The sequence below is a fragment of the Lycorma delicatula genome, chromosome 7 (assembly GCF_047948215.1).
Source record: "Lycorma delicatula isolate Av1 chromosome 7, ASM4794821v1, whole genome shotgun sequence".
NCBI lineage: Eukaryota > Metazoa > Arthropoda > Insecta > Hemiptera > Fulgoridae > Lycorma > Lycorma delicatula.
Genome location: NC_134461.1, coordinates 89,327,228 through 89,340,005, shown reverse-complemented (window position 1 = coordinate 89,340,005; position 12,778 = coordinate 89,327,228). Strand labels below are relative to the sequence as shown.

Genomic DNA, 12,778 nt, shown 5'->3' with positions numbered 1-12,778 from the left:
AATGAGAGAGAATCATGTTGAGGAGGCGATTTGATAAAAAAAAAATCATTATGTCAGTAAGGTAACGGACGGGGCCACCCACTGTACTTCTTGGCACACAAATGCACGGAAGTTGGAATAACATATTTATTGAGAAAATTGGTTCAATTAATTTTGAAAAACTCGGATGAATCTATGAGAAAATCTTGAAGGAAAAATCCTACTATAAAAGGAATAAAAGTTATCTAATAATAATTTTATTCATATTATTAAGAGAATTGTAAATCATATTAAGATAAGACAACTGTTATGTTGTTAAACAATTTAAAAAAATTTGTTGTTGTAAACGTATATCAATTTTTACAACTTTTATTCTTTAGACCTATCGATCTTATATATTAAATATTTTTATCTGCAATTTTTATTATTTTCCTTTGAGTAATAAATCCACCGATCTCCGTAGTAAAATAGTAGCGTCTCGGTCCCATCGACCCCGGTCAGGCATGGCAATTTTTGCATACGCTACAAAATTCCACATCCATATTTCCACGTACAAGCTTTCATAGCTTCTATGAAGAATAAATTCATCAAGAAAAAAAAACATTATCAGTTTGGAAATAATTTTCAACTCTTTTTATTAGAGTAGTGGAAACACAATCCTACCTATGAGAAATACGAATTTATACTTTTATTACAAATTTTACTTTCATGCATCATAGTTCTAAAGCTACGCGGCAAGATGGAAAGTATGGTAATTAGTCAAAAAATGGGGTATAAGTTTTTTTAATTTCTTGAACTTTCATGACCCAGGAACCCCAAAAAACAAACAAAAAAGTGGGGGGTAATATTCGTACGAATTTATGAGTGTTGGCATGTTTGAAGCTTATTAATTTTTGATTGGATAAACCGACTGGATGATCTTTTGTACAGAGATTCGTGTATATAGGGCAATTTATTGGTAAAACTTTGGGGTCAATATCTCTAGGGGAGTGAGGAAGGTTTTTGGGGTCAATTTTTTTTAAATTTTACAAACATCACACCACTTTATATTAAGATCAGTACTTGCACGCAAAGCTTATCTTATTATTTAAAAAAAAAATTCTCCAAAATTTGTTGTTTCCCCAAAAATAATTTATTTAAACTTTTAATAATACGATCAACCCGATAACTAATCAATTTAGAAAGAAGAGAATTTCCTTTCTAGGACATATTTTCAGAATGGAAGAGACCAGACTTATCAGACGGATAATCGAACTTTTCTGGAACAAGAAAAGCAGACCGTATTGGTTATAAGAAGTACAGAAAGATATGGAGGAATTAGACATAACCCGTGAAATCCTAAAAACGAAAACCGGAAACTATGAGAAATGAAAAAAATAAAGAAACAAGATTCCTATCAAAACCCAAGAAAACAATAAGCCGGGTGTACTCTGAACAAGAAAGGGCAAGAAGATCTGAACCCCTTAGAAATTACTGGCAAAAAAGAAAAGCTGAAAAACAACAAATCAGCAAGAAAAGAAAGAACTTGCCAAAAAAAAAAAATGAACTAAAGTGACCCATTATGGTCTTAAAAGTAATAAAAAAAAAAAAGAATAAATAGTCTTAAATACATTTTTATTAATATTAATATTACAATAAAATTCCATTAAAAATCACCCTCCCACTACAAAATAATAAATCTTAGATAACGTTTTATTGGCTGTATATTTTTAGTTTCTTCCATTTAAATTACTTAACGTAGAAAAATTTAAAAAAAACCAGATATTTTGAATTTTTAGAACTTTCTTAGGTTTATTTAAACAAATAATGATAATTATAGATTAAAATTTCGTTATAAATTATCCTCCACCCACCAAAAAAAATCTTACGTAACTTTTTACATGTCTACTTATTTTTCCATTATATAAGAATAAATAATCAATGCCAACCAAGAAAGATTACTACTTTGTTGTCAGCTTTTTACTGATGAAAACTGATAAGGAATTTTTTATTTTTCTTAAATCATACGTTATCACAGTGGGAGTAGCATTTAACATTTATCACAGAGTACAGTTAACTGGCGCGAGTGTAGCGTCTCGGCCTTTCATCCGGAGGTCCTGGGTTCGAATCCCGATTAGTCATGGCAATCTCACACGCGCTAAAAATCATTCATCTCATCCTCTGAAGCAATACCTAACTGTGGATCCGGAAGTTAAACCAAAATAAAAGAGTACAGTTAACAATTACTTTGTTTTGAAAAAACAAATGATTTGGTCAAATAATCCCAAACATTGTTTAGTTTATGAGTTCTTATAATATATTATCCCTGCAATAAATCAACCGATAATTTTTTTGTATTATTTTCGTTTAAATAATTAAGATTGTGTGAAAAAAAAATATTTTTTTCGTTTCATCAATAAAGAATGAGTTAAATTTTAATCATTTCCAGTATTTTCTACAATTTTTACATTTTATTATTTTTTTTCTAATATAAAACAATAATTTTAATGTATTAATGGTGAAATAAACATATTTTACATATCTATATCTATAAAGTAACTTGGACTGATTCATCAACGTCCAGCTAAAGATAAATTGATGAAAATTTGTATGATGCATGTTCTGCTTATAATGTAAATGCACCCTAAGAAAGGATTTTTGAAATTCCGAGTTTAAAATGTTGAAATGGTGTAACAATGAAATTTAATTTTTTTTTTTTTAATTTCTCGGTAACAAATGTATATATCAACTGAATTTTTGGTGAGTATACTCTTCATATGAATATATAAAGACTAATTTCCAGATTTTTTGAAGTTCCGGGTTTAAAGAGGTAAAATAGATTTCGAATTTTCTTCGAAATCCGCTATTTTTTGAGTTTATTGATGAGAAATGAAGATATGATCTTGATTTTTGGTGTGTTTAATTTTCATGTAAATATCTAAAAACAAATTTCTAGATTTTTTCGAAATTCGACCTTGAAAGGGGTGAAAAGGGTAAAAAATTTGAACCATGATTGCAAATTTTCTCCATTTCTGACTATATTAAATTAAATATTTACTAGATTGACGCTTGAAAATACGATTTAGATAATATTAAAAACCATTTTCGTGTTTTTTGAATTTCAATTTTTTTTTATAAGGAGTGTGACAGTGTACGGTGGGGTGGCTCAACCAACAGAGCCAATGTTGTACATGCAGGTGTTGCACCTGCCTCCAGTTACTTGGCTAAAAATATATAATAAAAATAATGAATAAATTAAAAAAAAAAGATTGGGAAACGAATTATGGTCAGTTTGTCAGGTAATAGTTGTGTTTGTCGGGTAATGCTAATAACCGGGAAAAATATATTTTTAGCCGTACTTCATATACGTAACCAGTTATAACTAATATTTACAAGATGGAGGCCGATTGTACTCTCATTAAACCCACATTCATAGACTACTCAAAATTTCGGGTCCTGTACTGACTGAACTTTTGATCTGAAGAGAATACAGTACACTGATATTTTTTTAATTTATTTTATTAATCTTTTATTTATCATTATTCTCATAAGCATGAGTTTAATGAATGCATAGGGGTACTAGGGGGCAGCGCTCCCTGGCTAGATGGAAAAGGCGAGCAAAATAACCCCTGACCAGCTAAACTTTCTCTAACCGCAATGGGAAACACAAATAACCATATAGTGCGGGCGAAGACGCGACAGGGATACGCTAGTCTATATATAAAAAATATTTCGTGACTAATTTGTAGTAATCAGAGGCCAGTAAAAACTATTGAAGATAAATTGATGAAAATTTGTATACACTTATTTCTTAAGTGACCGCAAGAAAGGATATTTTGAAATTCCGAGTTTAAAGGATCAAGATGGAGTAACAATGAAATTTATTTATTTTTTTTATTTCTAGGTAATAAATAAAATCAATTTGATTTTGTGTGTGTACATATATATATATATATATATATATATATATATATATATATATGTGTGTGTGTGTGTGTGTGTGTGAATATATAAAAAAATTGTAGATTTTTCGAAATTCGACTTTGAAGGGATGAAGAAAGGTAAAAGATTTTGAACAATGATTGTAAATTTCTCCCCCCTTTTCCAACTATACTAAATGAGATTTCACTGGATTTGGGCTTGCAGGTTTTCTTCAGATAACTAGATAAAAACCATTTTCGGATTTTTTGTATTTCGATTTTTGTGGGTAATGCGACGGTGTATGGCCCGGCAGCTCAACCAAAACAGACAGTGCCACTGTTAAGCTGGATTTACACATGTAGTACTGTGCGCCTATTGTACAGCTCCTGTGTCGTAACTGTCTTCGACCGTCTCAACTTACACATATGGTACCGTGCTTGTACCAACTCTTCTTCCGTTTAGCCTCCGAAAAACTTCCTCGTGTCCTCCAAAATTCAGATTTGTCCAAATCTAATGAATATCCAATTATATAAAACGATAATGTATTTTTACAAATGCATACTGATTTATAAATGAAAATTTATACTGGTGTATTAATTCTGACCTTCTTCTCTTCAGGATTGTTTACTTTGTAGCAAATTGGGTAAATTGCAATTAATGTTTTATAAATGGCTGTTTCTTATCATTAGATTGATAAACACTAAGATAACTATTAAATTTTTTATCTGTTACTCCTGTAGTTTCCAGTTCGATTCTCAATAGTATTTAAATACGATTACGTATGTAGTCGATACAATTCTTATTACGTGAGTTAACACCTGTCAGAACATAAAGAAAGAAAGAAAATATTATATTATTTTCAAATAAAATTTTATTCATTTTATTTACAAAATGAATTAATATACAGATAGTATCTCATTTTTATTATATTACAGTTTAAAAGAGTATAAATAACATATTAAAAACGTTTACAATAATATTCTATTATCCAAATAGCATGACACACTCCCTATTCTTTTTAAGAGTAGTTAAAAGTCTGGTGGTAGCGTTATTTATAAACTACTACAACCAAGGAATGGGGATGTAGGTCATGATGTTTGGATACTAATACGTATAAACTACATATAAAATTTATTTAATTTTTTAATTAAAATATTTTAATAATTTTATTACTTAGATAACATTTTATCTTATCGATAGACATATTAACAGAAAATAACACTTTTTATGATATTTATAAAATATTGTAATAAAATATTTTATTATAGATTTTGTTCCCTAAACAATATATATGTTATATAATTATTTTTATTTTTGAAAAAGATATTTATGATTATATTATATACAAATATTCTAAAATAAATTAATGACCGGATATAATTAATAAATAAAAGTTTACACTTCTCAATCTAAAAAAATATACGTTAACCGGTTACTAAAACAAAATGCAAATATAAAAGCTTAAGAACCGTTCGAAAAAAAAATGTAACTAGGTAGGCATTTCGACAATTAAACAATCATCCTCAGGAAATTAATAGCTATAAATATTAAAAAACAAATAATTAAAGCATCAACTTGGACGCACACTACAAAAAAAAAATCCTTTATGTATTAATGAAATAAAATTGAAAAATAAATTCGTGTTTAAAAATTAGTAGCTGATCTGTAAACTTAATAAATCGAACGAAAAAAGTTAATTAATATTATTGACCATTCTAGAGAGAGATAGACAGAGTAAGAGGGTTTAATAACTATAGATAGTTTTATTGCTATCCTCTTTGTTTGGAGTTGTACTAAGTTTATGTTTTTATTCGCTTGTGTTATTTTTTTTCATTTTTATTGTTTTATTTCATAAGCACAGGAAGAATTCCTTTTTAGTAATTCGTAGATCTTGCTTTTTATTTGTTTAAATAAAAATAATAAATATATTTTTTTATATATAGTTAGTGATAATTATTATTAAAAGTGTTTTTTACAAAATAGATAGTGCATCTCAGGGATTAAGAAAAACATCCATACTTGTATACATTCTATATTTCCAAAATTCCTATATTTATTCGTTCTAACGAAACAGGGATCTTTGCGAAAGCGGTCAATGTGAGGAAAAAAGGGAGGAAATATTATTAAGAAATAGGTAAATAATAATTTTATAAATATTTGTATTCCGTTGCTAGGATGCATTTTACTAGACTATTTATTAGTGGTCTATTGGTGCCCATCGGGCTGATCTAGTGGTTAACTCATCAACGTAAATCAGCTGATTTCGAAGTCGAGAGTTCTAAGGTAGTTTTAATACGGATTTGAATACTAGATCGTGGATACCGGTGTTATTTGGTAGCTGGGGTTCAATTAACCACACGTTTCAGGAATTCTTGGCAAGATTGTACTTCATTTACATTCATGTTTACATCATTCTCATTCTTATTCATCCTCTGAAGTAATACCTTACGCCGATTCCGCAAGCTAAACATACAAAGGCAAAGAGACTGTTTATTAAAATAATTCAAAGAGGGATAAGCTAATTCGTGTGCGAAAAGTAAATCTTTTTTAAGGCCCGATCAGACCAGTTATATTTTAACAATCTTGGCTTTTTTATATTGATTCCCGGCCATCATCTACGGTCTGGTTCTTATTAACAAGAGTTTTCTAGAGATATAACAACTTTCAGAGTACATAAATAGCTTTATAACCACGATATATGGAAAAAAGGAAAATAATGGATAATTTTGGAGGGAAAATTTGATATATTGTTAAAGTTGGAAGTTAAGTGGTTTTACAGAAAACCGAATAAAGTTGCAAGAACTTTAAAAAAAATAATAACGAACCCTCATTTGAACTTAAAATGGTAATCTATATATATATATAAATGAATGTTTGTCTGTCTGTATGTCTCTTATGCCTTCCTAAACCGTTCATCCGATTGCGATGAATCTTTGGTATGTTGTTGTGCGCACCCCCGCGAAGGTTTCTGTATTAGTTTGGACCCGCTAGATGGCGCTGGGGTTGAAATATTTGGAGAAAATTGCATTTATGGTCGGATTTGGGTCATATTTAGAATATATATTAATTACGTGAAAAGAAATATTTTTTTTTTTTTAAATGGACCCGCTAGGTGGCGCTGGAGTTGAGATATTTGGAAAAATTGTATTTATAGACCGATGTGGCTCATATTCAGAATATATATTAGTTATGCGAAAAGAGAAATTTTTGCAAAAACTATATCCGCTAGGTGGTGCCGGTGTCGAGATATTTACGAAACAAAGAAAGAAATATATAGACTTTTTTCTTCTATAGATATAAAAGGCAATGTTCGTATGTGTGTTCGCTACAGACTAAAAAACTACTAGACCGATTTACGCTACTGGTCCGATTTAAAAGGAAAGGGAAATAGGGAAAAAGATAAAAAAGTTGAAAGGGAAGAAGGGAAATAGGGTAAAAGAGATAAAGTGAAAGGTTAAATTTTATGAAGTTCCGTAATGTTAATCTTTTTAATGTTTTATCAAACTTTGAATTGTATCCATTTAATATATATATATATATATATATATATATACTCAAATCTCGTAATAGCTAAGCATTGCCGGGTCTGCTAGTTTATAATAAAAAAAATTAAATAATAAAAACTGAAATAGAAATATTATAATATAGGAAGGTAGCTGAAAATACCGTATTTTCCAGTTTATAAGTCGAGGTTTTTCACTACATTTTCTCCCATAAAATAGGGGGTCGACCTACAGGCGGGACTTACAAATTTGGATTCGATCGAAATTTTAAGTTGTTTCATAGTTTATTTTCGTTTCTATATTCGTGATAAAGGATTTATTACAGTTTATATTTATAATTACTACCTTCAGTTATTATTAATAATAAAAAAACCTATTAAGAATTTATTATTTTCATAAAGATATTGATTTTTTTTAAATTAGAATATAAGTAAATTTAAAACATAGAATTACATTTTCAAACTTTAAAAAAAGGGATGATTTAATGAGTACGTAACCAGTGAATAAGTTTAATTTCCCCATTTTCGTAGTTTTTTTTAAATTTCATTTATTTTAATTTTTTCTTCAAATGTTAATTAGTTAAACATTAAAAAAAGTATGTATAATATTATAAAATTGTATAATAAAATGTATGTATATCTTTATGTAATTATGTACAAAAAATTTCGAAATTAATTTCTTATGTGATAGAAAAATAAATTTCTACCGACATTTTTTTTCTGAAAATTAAATTCAAAAATGAGGTTCGACCTATTTTTGGGGTCGACATACATTCCAACAAATACCGTATATGATATACATAGCTGCTAAATTAGTTCATGAATAAAAATTTGCCATACAACAGAACTAAATTAGCAGCTGATAAAAAAAAAAAAAAATCTTTATCTAGGTCATAAAGTAATAAAGTTTAATTTAATTCCTCACCACTTTATCACAATAAGTCTAGACAGTGAGGTTACCAAATCTATATATATATGAGTTAGCAGATTAAATACCTTCCTCCTCACAAATATATTCGTAAATTGTAGAAATAAAGATTTGTGCAATTGGTAGATGAAAAAAAAAAAACAAACATCTCTTCTCTATATGTATATTGTTAATAATGTATCAGTTTCTAATAGAAATATATACTATTGTTCGTTAAGAAAGAGATACCTTCGGGATACATTAAACAACTGTAAAAAAGGAAATGTTTTATTTTATGAATTAATATAATATAGACTAATACAACAATTTTTTGATGTAAAAATTTACCAACAATTCTCACTCTTTGATATATTCTTGTACCCGAACAAGTCAGATTAGGAAAAATCGAATGTATCTTTAACGATTATGGTTTATATTACGCAATTTTAAGCAAAAAATAAAAAATAAATATGACAAACATATTCTACTATCGTGTAATTTAATTATTTGGGAATTTTATTTAAACATGTTATCTACTATAATATGAAAAATTTATCAAACTAATTATATTTTATTAATTAAAAAACAATTATAGTGTTTTTTTTTTTAATTAATGGAAATTTTTTAAAATAAACTAACGAGGAAAATATATATATGTATGTATAGCATTACAAAAATAATGACGACTGATTCCAAGAATAAATGATTAACATTATTTTAGGGAGAAGAGTTATCACCATTACTTTTTGGTTCCGATTTCTATATTACCGATATAATATTACGTATTTTACCGTGAATGTAAATGTTTATTCACGTAATACAAAAATATTAATTTGAGATAATAATACATAAACAACTTTTTAAACTTTTATATAAAATACCAAGTCATTTTAAATTTTAATTAGATTTTTTTTCTAATAATAAAAATCATGTATTAAATAATAAAAAGTGATGTTTTTTTTTAATTTTTTGTAAAATTTTTATCTTCTTAAAAGGAAATTCTTGTAAGAAATATACAAAATTTTAAAAACAAAATTACTATTAGCTTTTTCAGATTTATTTCTCATATCAAGCATGTTTAATTGTGAATTTATAGTTTAATTTTTGTATCTTCTGACTTAATATACAGAATGAATCGCGAAGAATATAACTAACTTTCAGGAGGTGTGCAACTGGTGAAAATAAAGAAAAAGGTTCATGTAAACATAAGGTTGAAAACACTTCGTTAGCGAGCGAAAGATTTCGCTCTGATTTACAAGCCGTCAGTAAAATTAAGCGCTTGTAATTCTTGGGACCAGTTAAGTCGTAAATTTAGCGGTTTATATGAAATCTAAAAAATTAGAAAAATTCTTCCAAGAGTTGTATTTTTACTATTTTTCGAAAAATTTGGGGTAAAAGACAAAAGATTGTCTTTCGAAATCGAAAAAAACATTTTTTTATGTTTGACGTAAAATAACCATATTAAATTAGTAATAGGAACAGAAAAAATTTAAAAAACCTTTAAAAAATCTGATTACCAGTAAAATTATATGTAAAAATTCCACAGTAACTAAATAAAACCTAATACTTTTGAAATTTATTACAAACAAAAGATATGAAATGTGACAGATTTTAACTAGGAATTAAACGAAACAAAATTTTCTATATTCCAAGTCAGATTACATATAAAACTACTAAAATTTACCTCTTAATTTGGGCTCCAAGAATTACATTCTGACTTAATTTTGTTGAAGGCGCAGAAATCAGGGGGAAATATTTGCCAGTCAACATTTGCTAACGAAGCGTTTCCTAATCTGAGTTTATATGATTCTATAATTATTATATTATAATTTAAAATATATTTGTGACTTGGAAGGTTGTTAAAAAAAAATGTCAGTCGAAATTACTGATTTTTTCAAGTAAAACCTAACGTGGCTGAAATCCCATTTAAATAAAAGTAAAAATAGCCTATGTTACTAATTTGCAGTTATAGTATAATAGAGGAAAATAGGTTGCTGCTGTAAGTAAAAAAACGACCCTTCTACTAGATTTCGTATGTTTCAAAAAGTTGTGATGTTTCCGTAGTTAAAAAAATTAACTTTTTTTGATAGAAAATCTTGTATTTAAAATTTTAAGACCTATTTTACTTTATATATCTCAGAAATTATTTAATTTACAAATCATAAAATTTGGTTAGCTTGAATATTTAGAAAATTGATGTAACTAAAAAAAAATTAATAAATAAATAAGGAAAGATGGTTTGTTTTTTATTTCAGAGAAGAATGGACTTTTGTTTTGATATTATTTGTTTCTTTTTATTTTATCAAAAAAAAGAAAAAATGTGAACGAAAATGATACTATTTAAAATTGGGTGTATTAATGTATTATTTCTAATACAATAGAACAATTTTAGAAAAAAAATTTGTATAAAAAGTTCCTAAAACGTTAGAAAATAGAGTTTAATCAATATGTTTTTCCTTTTAAACAATCGTTATGAATTTTTAACTTTTTTCCCTAAATTAAATAAATTTTTTCTTATACTGTCTGGACAAGGAATCACTTTTGGATGGGAACAGTTTTACATTCGTATCCATGTACTGTACATAACAGTATTAAAACATTAATTTTCTTAAAATCTTTAAAAAATGAAAATATAAGGAAGGAAGAAGAAAAATATCGAGAGGATACTAAACTGACAAAGAGAAAGATCTTTCTAGAAATTTTATTCGTACCAGTTTTTTTTTTAACTTATTACTCATAGAAAACAATACATGTAGACGCTCGGTCGCCTACGGTGATCGTTGAGCTTTATGATGCTCTTTCTCGCAGTCTTTCCCACTTTCTCCCTCCTGTTTAAAATGACCCCTTCTTTTAATCTGATTCCATTGCTCGATTTACTTTATTTTCTTCACTTCACATTCTCATAGCGTAATGGCATCATCGTTATTATTTTTTTTATTCTTCCTAATTACGTTGAAAATTAAATTAAAGAAATAACATAACTGTCTTTTAATTAACAGGTTCAGTTAGTAATAAATAATAATAATAAATAAAAAAATAGATCATAGTATAACTAATGATCGAGTACCATACGATTGCATTTTTTCGCTCCATCTTTGCGTTCTTTTTTCTCGAAGTTTCTTGAGTTTCTTTTTCCGTTCTTTTGTTTGTGTCGTTAGTTTATTAGTTTTGTTGTGTTTTTATGAAGTTAATAATTATTGTTTTTTTTTCGTTATTTTTATAATTTAATTTACAGTTCCTAGTTGGCAGCCATCTTGTTCTAGGCTCTAGGAAACTGTTTTAAACTTTGTGAATTTTTGGAGGTGTACTATCTGATGTCTTGCCGTGTTTCTTCTTTTTTTTTTGACTTATCAGTACATTCTTGGCAGGAATGTGCTAGTTTTTGGTAGTTCTTGCTATTAATTATAGTTTAAGAAGTTATTCTTAGTAGTAACCTAGCGTTGCTAAGGGTTGTTACGACCTGTTTATATATGTAAACAAGTTTATTTACATTAAATTTGAAAGAGGCACGATAATATTTAATTATCTTCAGTTTAGTAGGTCGACTGCCGTGATTTAGGGGGGGGGGGGGCAGACTGAGATGCCGGCGGGGGTCATGGTGGTGAGGAACAGCCCCCTGCGGAGCTACTGTTCGTCTGTGCTTGCACGGATGAGTTATACTTGATTATAGGTCCGTCCCAAGGGATTAGGGATAAAAAAAATAGATTATAAATTTACATGATGTTATAAAATTTTAATTTTAATGATTTTATTATATTACGTCTTCATTGTGTTTGTAATGGATTTGCTGTAATTCATAATAACCAGTAGTATTTGAAAGAAAAACAGAAATATAATTTAATAATATAATTTTTTTAAATAATGTATTTAATCTATTACCTTATTATTCTTTGAAAATTTATTTCAAAATCCTAAAAAAATTACTTTTTATCATTTTAGTGTAAAACGGATTGGAGCCTTCAGCCGATATGCATACACGTGAACGGAGTGCAATTCAAGTATATTCGTCAGAACATTGAAACTCCGCTAAGTATATTTCGGTTACCCATCCGGTTGTCTAGTGGTGAACCCGTCATCGCAAATCAGCTGATTTCGAAGTGGAAAGTTCTAAGATTCAAATCCTGGTGAAGGCAGTTATTTTTATACGGATTTGAATACTATGTAAATCGTGGATTCCGGTGTTTTTGGCAGTTGGGTTTCAATTAATCACACATCTCAGGAATAGTCGATTTAAGACGGTACAAGACTACACGTCATTTACTACATGACTACACGTCATTCATACATATTATCCTCTGAAGTAATACCTTACGGTGTTTCCGGAGGCGGTTAAACAGAAAAAAGTATATTTCGTTTATTTGGCCAGTTAAATATTCTATATTTGTACGTTTTAATAACAATAATATTTAAATTTTATATATATATACTTTCAATCAACCTTGATAAAACTGGTTATATATACGCTTTCCTTATAAAATTATTTTTATTAT

At 28.0% G+C, this 12,778-nt stretch overlaps 1 protein-coding gene across 1 annotated transcript in view; it reads right to left on the bottom strand.

Annotated features, from left to right (window-relative positions):
- Positions 1-4,109: 4,109 nt before the first annotated feature.
- The window catches only part of LOC142328065 (metabotropic glutamate receptor 1-like), a 589,241-nt gene continuing 580,572 nt past the window's right edge, over positions 4,110-12,778 (bottom strand). The window contains exon 15 of the mRNA XM_075371535.1: positions 4,110-4,697. Coding sequence (XP_075227650.1) covers positions 4,645-4,697 — 53 coding nt within the window. The 3' untranslated portion in view covers positions 4,110-4,644. The remainder of the gene's footprint in view (positions 4,698-12,778) is intronic.